This window comes from Rhinolophus hipposideros (genome assembly GCF_964194185.1).
Source record: "Rhinolophus hipposideros genome assembly, chromosome: 14".
Lineage (NCBI taxonomy): Eukaryota > Metazoa > Chordata > Mammalia > Chiroptera > Rhinolophidae > Rhinolophus > Rhinolophus hipposideros.
In genome coordinates, this window is record NC_138060.1 from 27203436 (window position 1) to 27231256 (window position 27821).

Below are 27821 nucleotides of genomic sequence, written 5' to 3' on the forward strand. Positions count from 1 at the left end.
TAAGCTTCCATTTCACTCATGTTCTAGAAAACATTTTCCACTGAGCACCCATATGGGAGAGGTTACACCGATCTCCACTTCCTCTGATGCACTATGCAGTAAGCTTCTTGTAAAGAAATGCTCAGAAGTAAACAGATCAGAATTCTGAACGTCTTTCACTTCTATAGCCATTCATTTTGTGCATCTTATATTTTTAAAAGAAAAGTGCTGCTGAGATGGAAATCTTCTCAACAGATGCAGGATTAGCCTTAAAAAAAACAAACCACAAGTTTTGGTGATTCTAGTATTTGAGACTCTTAGATTTATCGGTGCAGAAGGGCTTTTGCCTCTGTTAACAATGAGAGAGAACAGGGTATTACATAAACCAGGGAAGAAAGCCACCACCACAACAGAAACTTAAGCACGTACTCTGTAGCACTGCAGACGGTCACAATGCTCGAATCAAGATAAGGATGTGAAGAAGCTCTAAGTTTATTGCCGACTTATCTCTGCTAGCTGGATTGCACTGAAGAGCTATACCCTCACCGAAAAGAAAAAAGAAAAAGGAAGGGGGTAGGGAGGCTAAGTTTTTTTGCTTTTAAGGTGATACAGTTTTGGGCTTAAAAAGGTGAAGCTGTTCAATTTCTACTGCAGAATAATTATTCTTACTAAAATAATAATTTTATGTTACAGGAAATTTAACAAATTGAAAATATATTTACTAAGTCATCTTTATGATATTATACACTTTAAAATAATTGTTCATCCCTCTAAACTTGTTTTCATGTTCTCTCTTTTTTTGGTATAATGAAGCAGAGTAAGAGACAGTCCATCGGCTGATATTCTTTACTGCTTAATATTTACTCTCCCATATAATCAGGCTATACACTTGGAAAGAGGACTTGAAATTTTTTCCTATGTGGAGATGGCTTGAGAATCAGAAACCATCAAATTTCTGAAGAAAGCAGGAAAAGTTCTGAGCAGAAGATTCGAATGAATAAGCGGAACAATCTCCCAGTGTATTACTAAGCCAGTTTTTCATCCACAGCCAAACTTTTCTGCAGTGTTTTAAATTTAAGTGCTCAAACTGTGAATTCCTATCAAAAGTCACAGAATCTTAGGAGGAATATCAGGTAATTTAGTCCAACTCTTGATTGAAGCCATGGATATTTTCAACCAAATGCATGATGTGTGGTTTTCTAGCCTTTGCCTGATCACCCCAAGACAGATTACCTCAAAGCTGGACAGTTCTATTGTAAAATCATCTTATATTGTTCTATTGTCACATTCCAAAGGCAAGTATAAATGATTTTCATACTGTCCAAAAATTCTTTAGAGGGGAATTACTCTAATTTTTAATCTTGTTCTAAATACAGGATTATGCAATCCAGTGTGTATACAAGACAATCCAATGGGTTCTGGAAAGAAAACATTACCATTTCCACTTAGAGTTTGTATTTCATCCTTTTAAATTTTTTTGTTATATGATGTACATAATACATAGGAACAATTAAATGTGTATAATTTATAACTAAATATAAAAATGTTAGAGATGCTAAAAGGTGTGGGTAAGCAAAATAATTTGGAGGCCACTATACTAGTTAATGCCCTTTATTTTTAAAAGAAATATTAGGTCATAGAGGGCCTACCTATATAATTATGGATTTTCAATAGATATTAAATACTCATAATCAGTGTACTATCAACTATGTATAATTATTTAGCATCAGAACTTAATGGCACCAAATAATCTTTTAAAACATCAAAATAATAAAGTGATTTTCTCGCCAATAAACTACAGAACTAGTGGCAGAGAAATGGATCGTCCTACTCTCCATCAAGCTTACAATATGCATGCAGCAACTGTGCATGCACACGTGCACACACACACACAGAGGCAGACAAAGACCAATGAGGATATCTATCTATCAATATCCCTCCAACCTAACTCTAAAACTTAATTCTAATTTGACTGAATTTACATTTAAAGGCCTAAGCTGGATTCCTCAGAATAGTAACACTGGAAGTGATCCCAAGAAGATATCAAATGCATTTCAATTAATATTTAACATAATACTGTTGGGGCGACGGGATGGCTCAGTTGGTTGGAGCGCAAGCTCTGAACAACAGGGTTGCTGGCTCGATTCCCACATGGGTCAGTGAGCTGCTCCCTCCACAACTAGACTGAAGACAACGAGCTGCTGCTGAGCTGCTGGAGAGGCGGCCTGATGGCTCAGTTGGTTAGAGCATGAGTTCTCAACAACAACGTTGCCGGTTCAATTCCCGCATGGGATGGTGGGCTGTGCCCCCTGCAACTAAAGATTGAAAACGGTGACTCGACTTGGAACTGAGCTGCGCCCTCCACAACTAGATTGAAGGACAACGACTTGGAGCTGATGGGCCCTGGAGAAACACACTGTTCCCCAATATTCCCAATAAAAAAAAATTTTTTTTAATTGTAAAATAATATTGTTATCCTTGAAAATAGCTTCATTTCTATTACAAGAGTTAGTTACTGGGCTTCAAATCTTGCTTTAATTGTTAAGACAAATTGTTTAATTTTTTTTCCTTAGGTGTCTTAGGAAAATTAATCTACTTAGATGTATCTTCCAACTAGTTGGCAGGTTACCAAATTTTTGGCAGTGTAGGTCCTTCTAAGATCTTCTACACTCTCTACCTTTATACTGCACTTTTCACACTAAGTACATAACAAAAATTTACAATACTGAGGCATCTGAGCTGTAGCAGAATGAGCAAAGAACGTAGACACAGCCGTGTACTAGGTCTCTGCTTTTAGGCAAATTAAAAAATTTCCCTAAGCCCTAATTACCTCATCTGTAAAAATGGAGATCAGACCTACTTCAAAAAGCTGACATGTAACTTAAATTACATTACACACACACACACACACAAAGGTCTTGCATATATTATATATTCTACAAACTAAGTATGATACCATATAATGACATTAAAGAAATTAATTTCCATAAAACATTGTTGCAAAGATTACTACCAACTACATGGAAAAGATTCTCAATTATCAAATGAGTCATTAAAATTCAGTATTCTCAGAGCAGGTTTCTTGGTGTTTTATGGCAATAAGAAAGATGACAGAGGGATCGTTCTCACCTTCACCCCCCTTTCTTAACAGTAATTTTGCAACATTATGTTGTGGTTATTGTAAGGCTTTAATGTGAGCTCTCTTTTCCACCTTACCCTCAACCTCACAATGCAGAAATAGCTCCATGGAAACTGTTTATTTAACTATCTCACTAAATAGAAGAGGCCTTATCTTACATACTGTGTAAATAATTACTCTTTTTTCTTATTATTTTGTTTCAATATCTGAGAATTCAGAATGTCATTGCTCATGTTTTAATGAACAGTATTAAAATAACTCTAGGGAATAATTATAGTATTTTATTTCCACTGCTACTCATCTGAAAAAGATGACAAGCTATTTAAAAGTAATAAGAAACAAAAAACAAAAACAAAAAAAAAACCCAAATGAGTAGTGATGAAATGAGCCTTTGTCACTGCTCTTAGATTTCTGCCCTCATTCAAAAAAACTGATCTAATTACCAATATCTGAAAAAAGGAAAAAGTTTCTTTTCCCCTTTTCTTGTCCCCTGCTTGACAAAACTGGTGTTGATTCTCTAACACAGTCAAGGGTGTAAAGAGGCAAGAATAGTCAACACAGAATCAGAGGTAACCCAGAAACCTGTGGTATCACTCATAATTAGATGTATAACCTCAGGCAGGTTTTAACATCTTTGGACCTATAAACTGAGGACTTTGATCAGGATTATCCCTATGAGTCTTTGCTAATCACTTGGCAACAACCAGTGATCTATTGGCTAAAAATCATTTGTGTTGCAAGGGACTCATTTTGTAACCCAAGGTTTCTTAATTCTAAGCTTCCTCATTATTACAATTTTGAAATCTGTGTCAGGGCTCTGTATCCCAGTAAGATGTTGCTATGATAAAATGTACTTATCAGTTCTTAATAAATATTTGGCTTGCTCTTTGGCTGAACTATGAACATTTTCATAATCTATAAACCTACAAATTCTTAATTCTTTTCACAGAGAGATTTGTCATAATAACAATATTAAACATCAAATATCTTTTATACATGTAAAATGATTCTATTAATGAAAGATATTTTAAAATCTATATCTAGAAAATGAGATACAAATTAATGCACCATATATATGCATCTCTGTACACACACACACACAGTCATCTGAAGTATGAAAGCTTGAAAGTGAAATCTAGTCTGCTCTCATTGATCGACCAGATCACAGGTCATGATGACATAACATCGAAAACAGTCAATTGTTCACAAATACTAAGTCCAACACTGTGCTAACTTGGCGAAAGTCACTTTTCCTGAGATAAATGCTGTACTATGATCTCTGAAGAAAAATCAGCCTGTTCTAATGATTACCACATATAATATATGATCCTGGTCTGTCCTTCTGTCTGTCTGTATATCTACCTACCTATGAGTCTTTGGAAGCTAACACTCACAAGACAAGACCTTGTAACAGTGTTCTGGATAAACAAAAGAGTAGACGTTGGATGCCAAAATTTTCCTCCCTCGCTCCTAAGATTCAAGGCTACTGATAAAGTACCCAAATCTCTCGTGAATAAAAGAGGAAAGCAGAAGTTAGATCATATACTATATTTCTTCCCCCCCTCCCTCTTCTGCCTCCCCCACCATCCCTCCGGTTCAAGCCGTTGTTTCTCAGTCTAGTTGTGTAGGACACAGCTCCCTGGCCCATGCTCATATTATGAGCCTTGCACTCCCCTGGGCTCAGGCAGTCGGTAGCCAGTCATGACGGCAGCTCTCGCAGGCCGCCAGCCACTCACGATGGCTGCAGGCTGCTCATACTGGCCATCGGCGGCTCATGGCAGCACACGTAGCCCACAGCAGCACACAGTAGCCCACGGCACTTCATGTGCCCAGCTGCTCATGGCAGCCCAGCTCCAGGGAGAGTCGTTGTTCACAATCTTAGCTGTAGAGGGCGCTGCTCAATGGTCCATGTGGGAATCGAACCAGCCACCTCGGCGTTAGGAGCTCGGCGCTCCAACCATCTGAGCCACCGGGCTGGCCCCACTATATTTCTTTAGAGGTCTAATTATTCTAACATCTGTATCTATTTTACAACATAAAGGAAAAGAAGGTTAAACTTCACTTAAAGAGAGAACCTGACTTTGTATTGCGTTGAGCCTTCATTATAAAAGCCGCTGCTTGGAACAGAAGGAATGTAATTCAGATTAAAACAACAAACAAACAAAAAAACACCCCAAAACTTTAAGAACCATCTCTATGATGATACACTTTGCATGACACATTTACCAAGGTCAAGAACACCCTATCTATACCTTCAATTTCACTGTTAGGACAACCATATTAAATGTCAACACAAGATCATTAAGGATAGTCATAATAGCCTTAATAATCATGACATAAATATACTCTATTAAAGGAAACACATTCTGAACCTCAGGTGGGGTCAATAAACCTGTAAGTTACATGCTTTGGCAACCAAGTTTTGCACTATAAAGTATCTTTAATAGAGAATAACTAAAAAGCCAAAATACACTTTATTTAACTTATTCCCACCTTTCCAGTCCCATATTATTCCCCTGACAGAATAAAATGTGGCTTTTGACAGTGTCAGCTACCTGACACTAAATATACAGAAATTAAAGATGTCTATTAGTTTTCATCCAGAAAAATACAATTTTTCAAACGATTTGTGGGAAAATGGACATTATCTTACTAGCTCTCCTAAGCAAATATTTAGGTTTTAAATGTTACCTTTATTTTTTATTCCAATGTTGTTAAATCCTACGTACTCTTTTATTATCTGTTCCATTTCCATCGTTATCATTTCAGTTCAATATTTACAAAGCGGATCTACTACTATATCAATCACTGCAGTCATCGCTCTCCTAATGATCTCCTACTAGTTACTTCTCAAATTATAATCCCCTACTTATCCTGTCAGTAGGACACTCAAATTCACTTCCCCCTACTGATCCTGGCCTAGGGGCACCACCCTGTGGTCAGCAACAGGAACTACCCTTTCCAATACCTTATTTCTTCCCCCTTCAGAGAGCAGTACACCTGGGCTTTCTGGTTTTGCTCACAGTTCAACTGATTCAATCTTAGAACTCTCCCTTTCATTTGAAAAAAGCAGGACATCATCTTGCTGTGATTTACCATGGAGGGCAGAGTCCCTCACCTATAAACCCTTGGTAATCCACAAACTCTAAAGACAACAAATTCTTTGTTACTGCTTAAGAATAGAAAAAATGGATTTTGAGAGCTACTTCCAACATGAACTCCAGGCAGCAGCAGGCACTGAGCTGTGTGCCTTTTCTGATGTTGGCCTTGGTAGGGAAGTCCTTCCAGGTAAGCCCAGCCCCACTTCCACTCTGTGGAGATATGGGCCACTGGGAAAGCAGTCTCAAGTTCCTGCTGATCCTTCTCCTTCTGAGGTGCCAGTCTGGAGGCAGAGAAAGCAGCTGAGGCAGTGGTGCATGGGACCTCCAGAGCAGGAGAAAGGTGACAGCTGGTGCCTTTCCACAGCTATCCAATTCTGTTGCATGGAAAACCATATGTAGATCTGGAAACCATTATTCTGTCAAGTGTGGTTCAGCCACCAAAGAGTGCGAATTACCAGGAAGAATAATCCTACCTCCCGTTCCACCCTACCTGCCTGCCTCAACCTCTACCCTTCCTCTAATTTCCAGATTTAGCCAGGCACTACAAAAAATTCCCTCTGTCCATACCGCAAGAAACCCCACACAACTTCCCCAATTACAGCCTAATAAAGGTATATTGCTTTTTCTAAATTCACCTATAAACAGGAAAATGATGTAGTGAGGTTTGTGTTGATAATAACCTTCCCTAACAGAGAACCAGGATCACTAACCTCAAACTTTCCCTTAAGCTTCCAAAGTTTACATCTGCCTTCTCATTTCCCTCTAATTAAGAATTTACGGCAAAAAAAATTTCATTCATGATTAATGTTTATAAGTAAGGATATTTAAATAGTATTGATTGGTATTATTTCACTATGTAGTTACCACTGTAATTGTGAAATAGCGTATAATATTTCATCTAGCTTCTGGAGGAATGGAATCTGGGGGCTAGCCTGCCATCTACAAACCATTTATAACACTGAAATTCAAATTGACTTGTCCCATAGAAACGAACAACTGAATGTTGTTTTGTAAGTTCGTGGATTCTTATACTACATGACAGTAACTTCTTAGCTCAGCTCCCTAATACCTTAGCTGTATTCTTCCTATTTTATTCAATCTTGAACATAAATCTATTCCAAAAAAATCAAATATGGTATTCTCAACATGCAAATCCCTTTTAAAAATCTGTAATGAGGGCTCCCTACATCCAATCACATTATCAAAATTATTTAGTTTCACATTCATAATGCTAAATCAAGGACATCGACACTAAATTTAAATTTTAAAAATCAGCTATATATAATCATACATTATTCCAATCTTCTCTCTCATTAGTTCCTCCAAATGTCTTACTAGTTCTCATACTGGTTAGGCTGCAGGGTTCTATGTGGGATATAGTAGGTTGGTGCAAAAGTAATTGCGGTTTAAAAGGTTAAAAACAATTGCAAAAACTGCAACTACTTTTGCACCAACCTAATAAAGAAAACTAATGCATGGTCCTAGCTCTCCAGGGGCTCACAACTGGGATTTTCTTTTTTCTTCTGCTTTTTCTATGCAAATCTCAGCTATTTTGAACCTTGAAATTTGCATGTATTGTGTTGTCCCAGGATGGAGATCTACAGTGACTGGGCCTCACATTCCTAAGACACCCTCCAAAGAGCACAGTCTTTTAAAAAGCCCGTCAATAACTTGAACCCATACTTAGCTCTCCTTTTCCTGAACTTCTACCGCCCTTAATTTCAGCAACATCTGATTATATGTTGTTCTCGATCAAAGCTTTAAACTGCTAAGAATGGGTTGTAAATATGCTGTAGGTATCGATCACCTCAACCCTCCAGGTGGTCCAGCAGGGTCTGGGGTCATGGGATCAAACACCTCACTGTGCACATCTCATCACTTTGCCCTGCTGTGCTGTACAGGTGTTTTAATTTTCTATGTGAGCCATGAAAAAGAGTGGAAGTACAGGAAGTTTAATTTGAGGCATTTTCAAATTAGAAGTAACATTAAATTTAATGTTAGAAGTAACATTAAATATTATTTAGTACCATGACCTCATCTTAAAATGGAAGGAGATGAAACCTAGAGAATTTAATTTGTTTAAGGTCACACAGATAATTAATAACAGAAATAAGACATTCTTAGAATCCAAAGCCACAGGCTCCTGGCTTCTGGGCTTGATTATACATTGCTTCTTTAACTGCCACTTATGTAAATCTTGCCACCCCAACAAGTCTTTAAGAATAAGACTGTAACATGATTTATATGTAGCTCTCACCCAAAATGGAGGTGGGCAAAGTATAGGCCACGGCCCAGATACTGTCCACCACAGCCAAACCCAGGCATGCCAAATCATTTACACATTGTGGGTAGCTGCTTTCATGCTTCCACGCAGAGTTGAGAAGTTGCAAGAGAGATCATGTGGTCGAAAATATTTACTATTACTACCCTGTTTCCCCGAAAATAAAGACAATCAGCTCTAATGCATCTTTTGGAGCAAAAATTAATATAAGACCCGGTCTTATATTACATTATATTATATAAGACCTGGCATTATATAATTATATATAATACCAGGTCTTATAGTAAAATAAGACTGGGTTTTATATTAATTTTTGCTCCAAAAGACGCATTACAGCTGATTGTTCAGTTAGGTCTTATTTTCGGGGAAACACGGTATTTACAGAAAAGTTTTGCAGATCCCTGACCTAAAACAATGGTAGGTCAAACACTCAATAAACATTACTGAACAAATCTGTGAACAAACACTGGGGGAAAACATTTCTGATCCTATGGTGTTTTATAAAAGATAAAACAGAAGATCATGTAAACTGAAACACCATCATGAAAGCTTTCAGTACACTTCACCAGGTTTGCACTTTCGTCTATACAATTTTTTTCATATTCCACATCACAGACTCAAAGAACAAAGTTGGCAGAAGCACTAAAGATCAGGTACTTAAATGACTTGCCTAAAATCTTTCAGCTAGTAAATAGCAAATCCAGGACAGAAGCCTTTTTTAAAAAAAAACCAAAAAACTCTTTTCCATTATAATCAAGCAAATTTTAACAAAACAATTCTTTTTCACTCTTTGAGGATGAGGCATAAAATTTGACTTTATAATGTTACAAGTAATCTGAGTGTTAAAAGCTTGATTCACCATAAAACAACAATTGTAATAACACAAAAACTTTAGGGAACCAAAACTACTCTGAATTCACAGGCCTCCTTTCTGTTCTAATCCCACTGTCCATTTCTCCCCTTGATGTTATCACTTTATTTTAAAACATTAACACTATCCAAATACTGTTGTGTATTTACACACTGCATTGAAATTTCAAAGCATTTACTTAAATAATCTCAATTAACACCATGAAATACTTGAATTCTGGACCACTATGAATCTTACCATTGCTTTAAAACATGGCCTATCTCAAACCTACTGTCATAAAAACACATATCCCCCAGATAGCCAGCCATATGACTAACTCTTTCATCTTAAGTCTTCACTCAAATGTCACCTCAATGAGACTTACATTCCTCATCTCTCTTACCTCACTATTTTTCCCTTTTTTCCATAATGCTTATCTTCCAACATAAAATATAATTCATTTATTATCTATTGTATGCTGTCTCCTTTAATAGAGAGTAAGCTTCATAAGAGCAGAAATATTTGCCTGTTTTGTTTTTTCTGATGTCTCTTAACTATCTAGAACATTGCCTAGTACATAGTATCTAATATTGATGAATGACTGAATGAATGCTACTCCATTTCAAAAATGTATCCATGTACATTTTCAAACTCACTAATGACACATCCTTTCTTGCTCCCTATGCCTATTTACTACTCACTAATACACTGAACAAATAAACTAAGGGCAGAAGATTGGGCATGAGGAATTCAGTAAGACAACCCCTACCCTCAGGCAACTCTTTTCAGCATTTCCACCATCACTTCCTATATCCAAACTAGGACTTCATCTCACCTGGACTGCTATGATAGCCTTCTTAACTACCTGCATTCAGTCTGAACCTACTCCACTCCCTTCTCCATGCTGTAAACTGTGATATTTTCTAATCACAAGATGGCATTGCCCACCTTGCTTAAAATGCTTTGATGGTACTCATGCCTCACAGATGGACAAAACTCCTTACCATCGTCTGCAAAGCTGATACACTTCCTGTCTATCTCTCCAGGCTTAACCAGCATGCACTTATCCGTGCACACACACAAACATACACATCTGCCATTCCATCCCTCATAAGCAAGAAATTTCCTCCCATCTTAGGGCCTTCGAACCCCAGTTTCCTTTCTATCACCTAATTCCCGCAGCTTGTCCTTTAGATTTCTGTCACTTCCTTAATGAGATCAAATGTCCCTATAAAGGCTCTAGTAGCACTTGTCACATTTGGAAATTTTAGATTTGTTCGAATGGTTATTTCTTTAATATGTGTCCCCATCTGATTATAAACTCCATGAGAGTAAGGATCACTTCTGATTTTGTCCATCAGATATCCACAGGCCTAGCAGTATCAGATACTCAAGGTAAACTTGCTGAATGAACGATTGAATGAAAGCATAAACCAAAATGTGGAAATATGGAAATATGAAAAACTTCAGAGGAAGAATAAAAACTGGGCAAAAGAAGTGCTAGTTGCTATGAGGCAGGAAGTGGCATGAGGTAAAGAAGTCCACATAGGCTAAATCATGGAAGGCCTTGCATGTCATTTAAAAAACTTTCTTTACCCTTCATGTAATGGTGGAGCCAGTGAAGGGTGTTTAAGCCATGAAAATGACATGATTCGTTTTGCATTTTAGATAGTTCTCACAAGATGCATGTAGCATGGAAAAAGGATTTGAAATGGCAATGAGATGAATGAAGGCCCAAACTAGGGAGCTGATTTAAAAATGGAGAATAGGGGTAATCTTGAGGATCATGTGACTATAAAGTGACGAGAACTCTAAGGTTGCCAACGTAGGTGACTTACGGCTCCAGAAAGTCAGATTCAAATGATTATCAAACTCATGGGCTGACTACACTAGAGTCATCTGAGGCCTTGATTAAAAATATGTATTTCTAGGCTCCATACCAGACCTTCTAAATCAGAAATTCTGCGAGTGGGGCATGGAAATCTTATTTTCAACTAGTGTCCTAAATGATTTCTATTGTATTCACTCAAGTTTGAAAACATCTGCAAACATCTGTTTGAAAACATAGTAGAAGATAAAAAGCTTTATGAGATATGAGGACGATGAGTTTGAATTGCCTATGCAGACAACAGACAGTTAGATAACCAATTCTGAAGCTTATAGGACTGGTCAGGCTGGAGACCAAAATTTGGTGGAAGCTGAAAGTATGACATTTAAGTTCACAAGGGAGTGAACAGAGTGGTATAGGCTATGGTTAAAACTCTAAAGGACACAACACTTAAGATTGCTAATTATTCAATAAATACTCTGAAATGCTATTTTGCATGAGGTATTTATGTGGAAAAAGTTGTCCTGCTAGGTGTTAGGAGGGATATAAAGCTAACACATGGCACCTGTCTTACAAGCCCTGCAGACAACTCTAGACCTCTCAATGTATCAGCAAAAATGTCAAAGGCCTTAAATTCAAGTCCATTGTATACTTTGAAAGAGTTTTAAGTTTACTACAAAAACACTAACTAGTTTTAGTCTCAAAAGTCTTTAACTTAGAGGATATCCTTACTCCCTATTACCCATCAACATCCTGAAGCCCCTCCTCCTTCAAAACTTACAAGGATTCCTCAGAACTAATTACTCCTTTCATAAACACACGTTTTTTTATACTGCTTGTGGTACGTATCACATTCTACCTTGTATGATACTGTGGAGGCAGCATGGTGCTGCAGAAAGACAACTAACCTACAGAAATCAGAATTTTCACCCCTTATTGTGACCTTAAAATCACTTTTGTTTCCTAGCTTGTGAAATAATGACAATAGGAACTTTCATTATCATCTCATAGAATTAAGAATATCAAGTGAGATGATTCATGTTAAAGTGCTTTATTAAAATGCACAAGTTACTTTCTCAATGTACATCTTATCTTTTCTGCTAGTTTTAAAAACCCTTAAGAGCTAGGATCGAGTGGTGTGCATCTATATTTCCAGCACAGCATTTTTCAGAATATCTTACATATAGCAGGCACTGATAAGTTTGATCAAATAAGTTGAACAGATATAAGATGAAAGAGACAAATTTATACCCTACCTCATTCCAAAAATGATCTGAAGCAACTGACATGCATGCTTCTTTGACCACTGTAATTGACTAAGTATCCCACCAATAAATTTTGTTTTCCTCGCTCATATCATTTCCCTTTCTGAAATAACCCTTTCTCCTATCCTCATGTACTCACATATCTAAATCCTATTTCTCCTACAAGACCCAAATCAAAACATCCACCACCTCTTCTTAGCTTTTTATTCACTTCAACCCAGAACGATCTTTCTCTTCTCAACTTGTCCATACTATGTATCATATAGATACTGTTTTCTATTGTTTGCTATATCATTAACTAGACTGTAAGTTCACTGAGTCTAGGATCAGAAAGTTTTCAGAGCTACTCTAGAGAACTTTAAACATAAATAGTAGGTATAAAAGAAACAATCTTACGCGGTGGCCATTTTTTTAAAAAGATTTTATTGGGGAAGGGGAACAGGACTTTATTGGGGAACAGTGTGTACTTCCAGGACTTTTTTCCAAGTCAAGTTGTTGTCCTCTCAGTCTTAGTTGTGGAGGGCGCAGCTCAGCTCCAGGTCCAGTTGCCATTTCTAGTTGCAGGGAGTGCGGCCCACCATCCCTTGCGGGAGTCGAACCGGCAACCTTGTGGTTGAGAGGATGCGCTCCAACCAACTGAGCCATCTGGGAGCTCAGCGGCAGCTCACTCAGGTCAAGGTGCCGTGTTCAATCTTAGTTACAGGGGGCGCTGCCCCCAAGGGACTCGAGGAATTGAACTGACAACCTTGTGGTTGAGAGCCCACTGGCTCTCATGGGAGCCCATGTGGGAATCCAACCGGCAGCCTTCGGAGTTAGGAGCACAGAGCTCTAACTGCCTGAGCCACCAGCTGGCCGCGGTGGCCATTTTTAAAAATCTGACAGAAGGACCTGAAATAAGACCATCTTATATATGAAATGCTAACCTGAATCTTCATGAATTAAATGTGAATAGCTGATTGTTTCTATCAAATTATACATACAAATAAAACTGCTAACATTTTAAAGAAAGAAAAACATATACTACTTCATGTACATTCTTTGTATCTCCCAAGTACTTAGACCAATGTCCAATACATAAAAATGGAGAAACACTTTGATATGGGAGGTAAAAGCAGTTTTTAAATCAGACAGTGCCTAGCACACCATTGTTACAAAAACCTAGCTAATCAAAATATAAGTGGCCTAGATTTATTATTTCAGTTGTGAAACACTCTAGTTGTGAAACATGCTAGCTGGGAAACCATGGGCAGACTTAACTTCTTTATGCCTGCTATTTCATCAATAAAAAAAAAAAAGATACAAAAAATAGAGCAGTTTCTTAAAAAAACATATATAACGTGTTTAAACACATTGCTTGCCATATAATAAGCACACAATGAATAGTGACTATCATTATTATCACTACCAACTAGGTACTCCTAAATATTTCTTGGTTAATATTTCATATATTATTTTACGTAAAGGAAATTACATTGTAAATTTAAATATTTTCATTTCTGCATCTCCAACTCAATTATATAAAAATGGTTAACACAGATTACAGTATTATAACAAAATATGTTGTAATATTATGCAATCAGTAAAATTCTGTAAAGAATATTTATGGATAGCTAAAAATGCTTATAATAGAATTTTAATCAAAAAGAATACAAAATGGTGCATTTAATAAGATTCTGGTTTTATTTAAAAATATTGATCTTAATAAAAATAAATTTAAATTTTATTTCATATATTTTTTCATATGTTAGTATATTTAATAGAAAATTAAAAATACTGGCAATAGTAGTTTCTATTTTTTCTTCTTTCGCTTTTCTGAATTTTCAGTGTTCTACACTGAGCATGTTTCTTTCAAATACAAAAATTTAACTTTTTAACTTCCATATAAAAAAATTGCTTATAACTATATCAATCAGCCTTTGTGCATTTAAAGATGATCCTTAAAATAACATTATTTTAACCACATACATATGGCATCTGTTTATAAGTACAAATATATTTACTATAAGAAACGAAAACATTTCAATACAAGTACTGGAGCAGACTGGATGTGTCAATAAGATTTTCCCGGGAAAAAGACTGACACTAGTAACCTGAAAAGGAAGGAAATACAGAACCTTTGTGTTCAATATGTCATGACTGTTCCAACCAGATTCCATTTCCACCATTAGGTCAAAGCTATGCTTTACCTACCTATAGTAGGTATGCTTTACCTACCTATGCTTTACCTACAAAGCTATGCTTTACCTACCTATAGTAGGCACAAATAAATACTTGCCAAATTTGAATTTCCTTTAAAAATAGAATCTAAATTGAGGATCGAGAACATACTTTAAAAACCAGACTGGTTATGTGGCAGATGGCTAACGCAGAACCAGGTGGCTTTCAAACACAATGGGTACACTGAAAAAACATCAACCCAACACTTGCCTTACTGTTGTGTCTGTGCAAGGTTTCACTCAAGTCTCTAAGAATGCTATTTAACTTACACAGGACAGAAATATCAGCATACTCAAATGTTTATCACCAGTATTCAAATATTTTCATCCTCAGACCTTTGAGTTAAGAAAGAAAATAAAGCTATAAAAATAAAGGAGTCAATATTTAGAATTCGAAACTATCTCACACATTAAGAAACAGCAGAGTAGAAGCTTTCCAGACTCGTCTCCACTTGCCATATTATTCTTAAGCTCAGTTTTCTCTGAAAGACATGCAGATTCCATGCTCACAGGATAATCAGTGTTCATGGCTAGTACTTCCACATCCATATTGCTCCCACATCAGTTTGTTAGTTATACTCATTACAATCAGTTTAAATAAATATAATACTATCAGATATGAATTTCTATGAAAACTGTGACATGCTTTGGAAAGACTCAATAAAGGCAGGTTGCTTTTTAAAAAATAAATTTAAGGTAGGCAGGCATATCAAGAGATTATTAAAACCTAAGATTCTGTTTCAAACTGCTTCACAAATATCATTAGATTATCGCTCCACTTTATAAAAAGTAAAACTAGAAAACTGTAGTCCATGCAATGAGTACAAGAAAGGAGCAGAAGTCCAATCAGTAGATTTATATTTATATCTTAAAATGTAAGACCTTGGTTTTAAGTTAAATAAAATATTCAAAGTATGTATGTTTCAGTTTTTGATAATATTTTGATAGTAAAAACTTTGACTTTATGATTAATTGATAAACTATCTGATCCCAATTATGTTGGCTAAGAAGGGAAGTACGGTTCTTAGGTTCTAGAAATGAACCTAACCTAACAAAAAGAACATAACCTACACGTTTCCAAGAAGCAAATGAAAACCTAGTGCCTTCTATCTCTAGACATGTCAAATTTTATAAATTAGAATTGATGTTATTGCATTCTGATTTTACACATGAATAACTAACTTTATCTCCCAGACAGGTAATTATAAATAAAAATTATTTATTAAAACATAGGAAGTCAGATACTCAGATTTAATGTAATTAAACCAAAAACAAACTTTGGGTGAATGACTATTCTACTTGTGAAGCGCTCTGTCATATCACTTAAATGTCTAAGAAGAATTCACTTCAATACTTAGAAATAACCTTTTTAAAATCATTAGCCAATCTTTATAAACTTTATAAAAAATGCTGCCAATAATTTTTTCATGTCATTAGAGAAACACAAATTAAAAACCCCAATGCAATAATATCACTACACACACATTAGAATGGCTATGTTTAAAAATAATGATGCCACCAAATACTGGTGAGGATACGAAGAAACTGAAATTTTCATACACTCCTAGTAGAAATGCAAAATGGTGCAGTCACTTTGAAAGGTAAACATAATACTGTGATAATATATATATTTGGTCTTTGTTCAGACCCCCGACAAAGAAAGAGCTCCTAAAACCCGTGGAATCACAGGAGTATAAGAGATCTTTTATATGCTAATGAGATGACTGGTGACCCTCTAGATAGCTTCAGGATGGATGCTAGTCCCCAGAAAGACCAAGGCATGATTAAGGGGTGAAACTTTCATCCTCACCTCCTAAACTTATGGGAAGGGAGAAGTTTTGGAGATTTGAGTTCATCACCAATGGTCAATGATTTAATCGACCATACCTATATAATGAAGCTGCCACAAAAAAAACTAAATGGCAGGGGTGGGAGAGCTTCCAGGTTAGTGCACACACGGCTGGGGGGGGTACCTAGAGAACACATGGAAGCTCTGTACCACCAAACTTCCCCCCGCCCATTCCTTGCCCTGTGCATCTCTTCTATTTGACTGTCCTGAGTTGTATCCTTTATAATAAACCAGTAAACGTAAGTAAAGTACGTTTCTGGGTTCTGTGAGCATGAGCCATTCTAGCAAATTACTGAACCTGAGGAGGGAGTCATGGGAACACCTGATTTACAGCTGGTTAGTCAGACGTACATGTGGCAACCTGGAACTTGTAACTGATGTCTGAAGTGGGGGCAGTCTTATAGGACAGTCCTTCACCTATGAGGTTTATGTTATGTCCAAGTAGTTATTGTCAGAACTGAATTGAATTATAGGACACTGAGCTGGTGTCACAACTGGCTGTCAGTGTGGAAAACAACCACACATTTGAAAGTATTGTGAGTAAAAAACAGTGCAGATACATTTACCATATAATTCACAGAAATGAAAACATTACCTTTAATACCTGTATACAAAACTTCATAGCAATTCAATTCATAATAGCCAGAAAACAAAAATGATCCAAACATCCATCAAATGGTGAATGGATAAACAAATAGTTACATAGAACACTACTCAGCAACTGAAAGGAAAAACGCAACAACACAAGTGCATCTCCAAAGCATCATGCTAAGTAAAAGAATCCAAACACAAAAGACTACACTGTATGATCCCATAAATACATTAAATTCTAGAAAAGGTAAAACAGTAGTGATAAGACAGCAGGTAAGTGGTTGCCAGGGGCCAAAGGTTGGAGGAAAGAGGACTGACTGCAGCAAAGAGTCATGAGAAATCATTCCGGGATGATGGAAATGTTCTATATTGTGACTGTTATTACACGACTATACATTTTCCAAAATTAATCAAATTGCACATTTAAAACTAGTGAGTTTTATTATGTCAATATATGTCAAATATAAAGTTCTGCCATCCAGCAGACCCCCCCCCAAAAAAAAACTGTTTAAGAGTAAATTATAAGAAAACATATGCTCTATTGCTGAAAGCAAAACGTATGCTGAATGCTGATGTGGCACAGTATATTCGAAAATTTTAAGCAATTTAGTATATTTCCACGCTAAGCACAAATCCAGATTCTAGAACTTTATTCATTACCTTCCTTAATGTAAGAAAGTCAATTCATGTGCAAAACCAAAGCTAAAACAAAGTCTTTGTTCTTCTACCATAAAACTGAGACTTTTAATACATTTAGAGCACATACGTCAAGAATAATGAAGGTTTCAACAAAAAGGAATTATAAGCATGCTTTCGTTAGCTGCAGTAATTATTCATCTTTATTTAATGTAAACGGAAACTATCTTTTACCACAACTTTGAGATAACTCTTGCTGAGATACCTCTTTTTAGTTACCAACTAAAAGTTTGGAGAATCCTAGATACAAAGAACACGAAGTAACAGAAAAAGCAACTCTAACAGACTTACCCGCTCTGCAGGCGCCTCATCCCCTGGTAGACAAGCAGCGGCGGCAGCAGCAGCAGCACAAGCTATTTCCATCACAGCAGAGCTGGAAGGAGCATCAGTAGTGGATGAAGACCTGGGTCGTCCAGACTGTGTAACAGCTGCCATCTCCTGGCCAGATTTCCTGTTGATTTGGGGACTTCCCTTTGGGGCCTCTGGCTTGCCCCGCCTACTATGCAAGCTCGTCCCTCTCTTCATCTTGGGTGGCACTCGGATCTGTTGCAGGACACGATTCAGAGCTGTGGGGTGGGTGGGGACACCATCAATCTCAGCACATGCATTCTGGCTTTCCAGATCCATGTCAGGTTCTGGATCTGCCTGAATTTGTTGCACATCGTGTGGAGACACTGATGACCTCCTGCGCTGGTGCTGGAAGAGATGCTTCAAGCCTTGGCCAATCACATTAATGTTCTCCAAAGCATTGTGAGTCATTTTAGACAACTTTTGTTCTGATTCTGTTTGCTTTCTGGCCTCTGCATCTTGGGATTTGCCTCCAGGATCAGGGTCCTCACATAACTGTTCACTGCCCGAAGGCTCCATCAGTAGACTTAATATGCTTATTTGCAAACTCAAAAAATTTTATACACACCAGCACTGTCAAGTTAGGTAGGCATTTGCTTCAATAGCAACTACACATGCAGCAGTGAGACGGAGGCTCCATGCCTAGCTAATGTTAAAAAAAAAAAAAAAAAAAAAAAAAAAAAGGACCTCATATTATAAATCCATGCAGAAACTCCAGTGTTAAAAACAAAGAAAAACATGCCACTAGCCAAACAAATAAGCACTATCATTAAGCAATCTTTAATCAGAAGATTAAAAGAGTTTTCTAGATAGTGGGTAATGATTATTTGCTAGAACAGGAGAAAAAGCTCAGACAAAAGTACACAGAAAATGAAAACAGCAATTAAAAAAAAATCCATACAAGTTTCAATATATGAAGAATTGAATACTAAAGGGGTCGTCTTGGAATGGAAACCATAATACTTGACAAATAGCCATTGCTTGGGAAATCAAAAGAATAGACCATTCAGTATGTATAGTCTTGCTGAAGCAATTTAATTCCGGTCATTCATAACCATAGTTAGTTATCCATATGCTGAAACTCAGTAAACTCAAACAGTAATGAGAAGTGGATATCCTAACCTACTATATGTGGATTTTAATGGAAAAGAGGAACTTCTTGTTACCATTCATATTCATCAAGGTCACTGGTAACTGGGGTAACAAGTTTGCTTTTTAAGAAGAAAATTGAAATAAAAATCTTGTAAATTGAATTCTCTGCTGAAGCACAAATGATCTTCTGGTACCATATGAGTGAATGATCCAGACAGAGTCTGTCTTCAGAGAGACTAGAGCTTTGCTTAGTACCAGTTATCAAGAAAATAGATTCTAAGAAATCCCTTTCTCTGAATAGTATCATCCCTGACAGAAGTTTCCCATATATATTCACACAAATTCAAAACCAAAGTAACACAGTAACTGGTGTATAATGAAAGAGGAGAGAAAAAGAAAGGTCAAATAACAACCACACACCAATATTAAATGCAGGAAATTAAAAGGCAGCTGAAACTAAGAAATGTAAGATCAGCACAATCGCCATGGTTACGGAAATCACATGCAAAAAAAGAGGAGGGGAAATGGTAGGCGTGAGATTTTTTTATAATAGAAAGTGTTTATTTTTATATTGAATTTCTGCAAATATATAAAACAAAATTGCATTAATGCACATAACTTACTAAAGAGGACAAAATATGGTGTAGGAAGAAGTTCTTTATTTCCTATTTTCCCTCTACTTTTTGTTCAAAGGGCTTTAAAACCCCCTATCCTACCACGTACATTGAACAGTCTAAGATACTATCAATGAAGCACTATGGTGGCCTGTTCTGGGGAAATGAGGACTCCTTGCCGCCAAAGCAGCAATCTAGAAGGCATAAATTAGCCTGATGTAAGAGTTCTTGAGAACTCAAGGCTACTAGATTTCAGAGGGACAGGAATGCAAACCCACTAGTTCTCTTCCTGGTAACTACTTTCAGAAGACCTTCTTACCATGTATATGGGTGCTGTCATTAGGGCTCTGCTGTCCATGTTCTTTCATGTGTACGCGTATTTCCCCGTCTCCTGACCTCTTCATGAGTCAGAAGCATACACAGTGTGACAGGATGAAAGACATTTATCTTTCCTCTTTCTAAACACCACAAAATTCTTTGCTCCCAAACTAGGCAAAAAAAGTAGCAGCCCTGAGAATAGGAAATTTCACTGCCTTTCACTCAAATTCTTTGTGGTCACAATGAAATCTTCCTACAACATTGGGGCCTCTTGCCCTTTTCCAGACTGTACTGCTTTTGTTTTTCCTTTTCCCTTTGGGAAAGCCAAGAAAGAAACTCTAAATTCTTACTAGTTAATGACTGTCTTGGCCTCTACTGAAGTTTTCTGGAGCTCCTTGTGGGCAAAAATGTTGCCATAGTATATGTATTTAATTATCCTCACCTTCCCTCATGAGTTTGTAGGGCAGACTATTAGTTAATTGAATTATTCCCACTCTGCAAAGCGCTGAGCTCCTCAGAGAAAAATTTCCAAAATAATCCAACTAATACATCAACTAATCTCTTTCACTGGGCTATTTAGACCCTGAGAAGACTGGAGGATATGAAAGCAGCAGGCTGATAATGTGGAAGTAATTTACTTATTTCCTTACTTGTATTTCATTACCTAAATGGTTCTTGTTTTTTGAAGTAAAATATATAAAGTAAGTTTCTCCCACGAGAGAAAAAGATACCATGAATAAAGGAACGATGTTAAGGTTAGTTGGAAAAACAAATGACCTACTTGTCTCTTATGTAAAGGTATTAGGAATTTATTACTCAGCAAATCTGTTTCTTTGGGCAGTGTTATAAATCAAATGGCCATCTGCTTCTCATTTTTAAAATAAAAAATATGGTACATTTTATGTCAGCAACTTCATTTGAGATTTCACTAACATTTGGACACCATTTATTTTCATATAACTCAAAATGACGATTGATTACTAGGAAATACCGGCATTCCTAGGAAAACCTAGAAACGGTGTCAATTTCCAAGCCAAAGCTTGCAGAGGCTATCTATCCACACAGCTGCAGAGATTACGTAATAGAACAGTAATGAATTCTGCGATTTCTAAAGGCAAGACATAACCATACTAACTAGCAGAGGCTTATCTAACACAGTACCCTAAGTCGTGCTTTAAACATCAAATGGTAAGATAAGAATTTTTAAAAACAACCTATTGCATTAACAATAAAATGTACTGTATTTTGCCGTGTATAATGTGACTTTTTTGCCCAAATTTGTGAGGGAAAAATAAAGATGCACATTATACATGGGTAGTATTAATTCCATATCTATATAAATGTTTTTAATTCTTTTATTTATGCTTACGGGTTAAAAGTGTAACTCTAGAAATCAATAACAATATCTGTATGCAAAATGCTCTGGGATATGATCATCAGTTTTGTTGAACTTACGACAAACTTGCAACGACAAAGAGTTCCTGGCCTTCTATGATGAGTAAATATCTAAATATCGTATATTTGTTACCGGTACATAAAATTTCTTCTACCTTGTAGCTGTTCTTGTGCTATATAATTATTTGTTACATAATATTTCTTGTACCATAATATGTGAAAAAATAAACGCTAAAATTCCTTTATAATACAAAAAACAAGTACCTACATGTAAACAAATAAAAATTTGAATTAAAAAAATTAAAACGAAAGATTTTTTTCCCCTGAAAGTTTGGGCCAAAAACATGCATTATACACTGGAGCGCATTAAACATTGCAAAATATGTTAACCTGGTACTTACACTTGTAGCTATCATCTGCATTACTGCTGTGATTTCAACAAAAACAAGAAATATGGTCAAAATTTTGAAGCTAGCTAGAAAATCTTTAAGACCACCACTCAATATAAGCCAAATATTAAGGCAGGTAAAATGCTGTGCCAAAAATACCAAAGACAGTAATGCTATAACAATTAACTCTATAAAATTGCTGACAGTAAGAATGCAAGCACTAAAGGAATTCAATAATGGCAAAGTTTTTTAGGACTCCTCTATTTTCTTCTGTAAGACAGTAAAATTCAAATAAATAATAACTGTTCTTCGGTTTATAAAATTCCCCAAATAAATACATCAAGATCCCTGGTTAGCACAAACAAGTTCAACTGCAAAGCTAAGTGTGCTTTTATAAGAAGGAAATGTTAGCTTCTCTTCTCTTCACTCAGCTTCTCTGAAAAGTTTTTATAAGTAAATCAGAGGAAGTGAGGAAAGAGAAAAGGGAACAGAAGGACATGGCAGAAAGGGGGCAGAGAGAAGGAGTGAAAAGTGGGAAAGAGATAAGGAAAAGATAGCCGCCTACAGACCAGGCATTTCAGTTAATTTTGTTAAATTCTCAGAATTTTTAACAATTTTTCTACAACAGTTTTGCCAAAGACAAAATATGCCGTTATCGTGTTTCCCCGAAAATAAGACTTAGCCGGACAATCAGCTCTAATGTGTCTTTTGGAGCAAAAATTAATATAAGACCCAGTCTTATTTTACTATAAGACCGTGTCTATAATATAATAAATATAATAAATACAATACAATATAATACAATATAATATATCATATCATATATATCATATCATATATCATATCATATCATATATCATAACATAACATAATACCGGATCTTATATAAGACAGGGTCTTATATTAATTTTTGCTCCAAAAGTCACAGTAGAGCTGATCGTCCGGCCAGGTCTTATTTTCAGGGAAACACAGTACTTCACATTCAAGAAATAAGTAGTTCTGAATTAATATCAAGAATAAGTTTTAAAATTATGTTTTTAAAATCTGTCAACTGTTTAGAAGGATATACTAAAAAAAAGTTCCAAATTATATACAATTATTATTTTTTTCCTTTAAGTTTTTCTTTCCAATTTTTTGGCTTTTTTTGATAGATATGGTGACCAAAGAATTTTGGTTTTGTTATGAACCAAGTTATTGCAGTGACTACAAAGAGCTGGATACTTGCCTGTATCACTCTTCCTCAAGCACTTTTAAGGTATACAGGAATCCTTTTAGGAAATGCTGAAAAGCAAACATAAAAAATACAAAGTAAGAAACTTCAGAGGGTGTATATATATATATACGTATATATATATATATATATATATATATATATATATATATATATATAGTGTATAACTTATCTATTATATACACAAAGAAGAAAACTGAGTATAAAATGTTAATGTTTCTCTCTCACTGGTAGAAATAGTACTTTTCAGTATTTTCTGCATTTTCAAAAATGTGATAAAAAAATTGTAATCAAGAAAGAAGGTATTTTAGAAAAAAGAATGTTAACTTGTCAGCACTTAAAAAAGAAAGTGGTACATATCATGAGTAGCAATAAATATTTTTACACTGTGATATGGAACTAGAAATGTATATTTCAGTAATTCTTATCTAAAGTAACATGAAATGCAAAACAAGTACATGAAAATCACACAATCTTATAAGAAAACGTTTTTTCAAGTAGCTTACAATTCTATATCTGTAATTTTGCATTCAAAAGAAATTCTAAAAACTACACCTACCATGTACAATTGAGAATCAAGATGCACCAAAAAGGAAATTTTCTTGGAAAACTAGCTTCTGATAGCCATTATCAGAGAAGCAATTTAATTAGACTAGTATTTGGGGGGCACCTGCTATATGCTCAGCATTATATAGACAAGTAAAGCAAATTATCCTGCCCTCAAGGAACTCACCATCTAAGACAGAAAGTAAGATTTATATACTTAAAACTTAAAGAAATAGCACAAAACAACATAATTAAAGGCTAAAATGTGTGAGGAAAACTGCAATTACCATCAGAAGTCAGGAAGATCAGTTAGACTTGTTTGGGACATTTTCATGAAGAAGAAAGAGGCTTTAACTGAGCTTTAAGGTATGAGTAGATGGATAAGCAGGAAGATATAAGCCAAGACTTCCAGCTTAAAGAACAGTAAATACAGTATATTTGGGGGCTAGTAAAGAGGCCAGATGACTGTATTAGTAGATACATATCTCTGAGTCATCTGGAGAAGTGGGTGGCTGGTGGGCAGATGTAAGAGAGGACTTCTCTTTATTTTATTTTTTTTTATTTATTAGTTTCAGGTGTACAAAATAATGTAAGTTAGACACTTACACCCCTCACGAAGTGATAACTCCCCTCTCCCAACGAGAGGACTTTCTATCATATAATCTTTTGTATCTTTTGAATTTTATACCTTATGACTATATTATGTATTAAAAAAATAAACACATATTTCAAAAAAGAAAATACATGTTTTAATCTCTAGGGTAAACATTTAAAAAACAGTAACAGCGTATATAACTACTATGCTAATAGAAAGAAAAAACAGAATTTAAAGACTCAAATAAATGCAAAAAAAGAGGAAAAGCAAGATCACAAACAAAAGAACATACTAAAAGCAAAATGTAAGATGCCAAATGTAAATCTAAATATTCCAGTAATTACATTAAACGTCACTGGATCAAAAGACAAAAATTGTTATTAAATAAAAAACAAAATTCAACTATTATGGTGCTTACAAGAATCACACCTAAAATATAAAGAGGACAGTTAAAAATAAAAAGTATAGGAAAGGTGATACTGGGCCAGCTCAGTGGCTCAGGTGGTTGGAGCGCCGAGCTCCTAACGCCAAGGTCACCAGTTCAATTCCCACATGGGCCAGTGAGCTGCACCCTCTACAGCTAAGATTGTGAACAATGGCTCTCCCTGGAGCTGGGCTGCCATCAGCAGCCGGAGGTCAGCGTGAGCTGCCGTGGGCTGCGGTGGGCTACCGTGTGCTGCCATTAGCAGCCAGCAGCCAGTGTGAGTGGCCGGCAGCCCACGAGCGCTGCCATGAGCTGCTGTGAGCAGCCAACCAACGACCGACTGCCTCAGCCGGGGGGAGTACAAGGCTCATAATACCAGCATGGGCCAGGGAGCTGTGTCCTACACAACTAGACTGAGAAACAACAGTTTGAACCGGAGTGGAGGTGGGGGAGAGGTGGAAGAAAGGGGGGAAAAAGGTGATACAAACATAAACTAAAACAAAGTTGTTCTAGCTATATTAATAGAACTCAAAATAGACTTTAGTGCAAAAAGCATTAAGAGATATAATTCATAGGATGAAATGTATAATTCATCAGGAAGATATAACAAATTAAAATTTGTATGCATGTAATAACACAGCTTCCAAATATACGAAGCAAAACTTAGCAGAACTATAAGAAGTGAAAAATACTCATAATCATAATGGCGAAATGTTTAACATCTCTCTTGGTAGATGATAGAACAAAAAGGAGTAAAAAGATAAAAGACAGATCTGAATAGCATGATTAACAAACTGCTAAATAGACATTTATATAAAACAGCACCCAATAACTGCAGAATAAATAATTTATCAAGCACAAAGAGATCATTTACAAAAATTGATCATACGCTGAGTCCTAAATCAAGTCTCACAAGTTATTCTCTGACCACAATGTGGGTTCCTAAAGTTTAGAGACGGTGGAGGGAATCACTCTTCCTCAAGCACCTAATACCCTGAGGGAGGAAAAGCCTTCTCTCTGACTAAAGGAAATACAGTCACAAGAACATGGATGAATCCCCACAGCAGTTACGAAGATTAAACCACAAATTTTGACCAATTGCCGAAGACTAAATATGAGCGTGTAAAGTCCATAAGACCCTGGGGGCTGCGATCATAGGAGAGCTCCCACCCTGTATTACAGACTTTTCCTCCAGGAACTTCAAAAGGCTTTCTAAAGCAGGGGGGAACTGAGAGAACGCAAAGAAAGCTCCTCATTCTTGCCCTTACTCACTCCGGTGGAGCTTGGAGAGTGGAACCAGCAGCCAATGCCAATCAACCCAGACTTACTTCCCCTAACTCCCTATGGAACAAAAGACTTTGTATGCAAGGAACAATTAATCAAGGCCTGTACCCTGAGAACACGGGTTGAATTCCACTGTACCTGTGGAGGAAAGGAAAGGAGACTGACATACCCACTCTTCACTCTCTCTCTAAAGAAACAATAACCTTAATGCATAGGGGGCAAGGGCTTTAAAAACCTTAGCTAAAAAAGGGAAGGGATGGTTAAAACAAACCTATGCTAGACACAGCAACTGGGGAAAAAGAAAAACGGGTAGAAGCTCCATCCATGGAAGTGAAGTGGAAAGTCTTGTAAAGGCTTCACTTCCAAGACACAGGTTCTAGTACCTGCCTAAATCTGAGGCTTAATAGATCATCATAGAACTCCCTCACCCTCCATTACCATGCTAACAGGCTTTGAGCAAAAATCACAGTGGAATACAGCTGCAAGAGACAGATTCACTCTGAGAAACAGCACAAAGGGAAAACCCAAAGCCAGGCAGGGAGATAAGAAACATTAGGGAAATTTGAAGTCTCTGGTTCCCATAGCAACTACAAATGTCAACTCTGATAACCAGAGCAATAATAAATTTCAAACACAGCCCAACCTCTACCAGATTAACACAAATTCTACCCTAAAGGACTAGAGAAGGAAACTTGCAGTCTTCTCCAAGCATGTCAAATATTAATATATACCTCAGTATTTCCTGTGCTGTACAACCTGTTTAGCTGTCCCAAAGCCAATCTTAGATCTCCCTGGAGTAAATGGATGAATGCAAATTTACCAATAAAATCTGGCCATGTTTTTCAGATTTTAAAAGAAGTCACCAATTTATGCTCTTTCTCCTTCATCACTGTAGGTCATCTGAGATGGTTTCAATGGTAACACACATACTTTATCCTTTGTTACACTGAAAATTTATTCAACAGTTCTATTCTGGAAGTCATTATTTCTTCTCGTGCTTCTATATTATAAAGGGTAACATTTTTCCAGCCACCTAAGGGAATTCACGATTTAGCAACATCTTTTCCCAGCCCATTCATACTCAAATCTTTCTTGACCTCCTTGTTTTATATACCACTGACCAAATGCATAGATAAGAAACTCAAGAGTTGAGAGCAAAATGTGAAAAGACATGATTAAGTTCAGTAGACATTTACTACTTTGAAGAATGTCCTCTCCTGAGTCACAAATAGTTTTATCAAACTTCCTTGTGTTTACTCATTAAATATGGCCAAAGAAAGAAGACATTACTAAAGCACAGTGACTACAAACAGGCAGCTAAGGCTCCTTGGCTAAAACTGTTTTGTGAATGAATGAATATTCTCAATATTTGTGAATATTGTGAATGGATGAATTTTGTGAATGGATTAATATTCTGAATATTTAATATTCTCAAGTATGAGAATATTAAAATACTAAGACACAGTGTAATACTAAGTCAAAGTGAGACTGTCTGGTAAGTAGTTGATAATAATTCCAGGATCCTTTCATAGGTTGTATTATATTTAAGCCTTCTATTTACTGCCTGACTAAAAAACTATTTAAGTCATGTGCTCACAAAAATGCTTAGAAATGTACTGTGTTCTCTAGTACTTCCAATTCTAAGCAATTGTTTCTCCTAACGAAGAATACTTCACAAAGAATAAAATGTTATATAGTAATTGTCCAATAAGAGGTCAGGTGTGTTTGTATGTCTATATGTTATAAAATTGATTCTCCAAGGCTAATAGACATTCAAAAGGAGTTTTTTT

General features: G+C 36.3%; 1 protein-coding gene across 13 annotated transcripts in view; it reads right to left on the reverse strand.

Annotated features, from left to right (window-relative positions):
* The window catches only part of TMCC1 (transmembrane and coiled-coil domain family 1), a 180000-nt gene that overhangs the window by 119972 nt on the left and 32207 nt on the right, over positions 1–27821 (reverse strand). For 4 of the 13 annotated variants that reach the window (XM_081073146.1, XM_081073145.1, XM_081073158.1 and 1 more), the window contains 3 exons: positions 23177–23232; positions 21964–21989; positions 18087–18361 (listed from right to left, as the gene is read on the reverse strand). In XM_081073146.1, coding sequence (XP_080929272.1) covers positions 18087–18320 — 234 coding nt within the window. In that variant the 5' untranslated portion in view covers positions 18321–18361; positions 21964–21989; positions 23177–23232. Of the gene's footprint in view, positions 1–18086; positions 18790–21963; positions 21990–23176; positions 23233–27821 lie in introns of all 13 variants that reach the window. The other 9 variants (XM_081073160.1, XM_081073159.1, XM_081073148.1 and 6 more) reach the window with 4 other exon arrangements.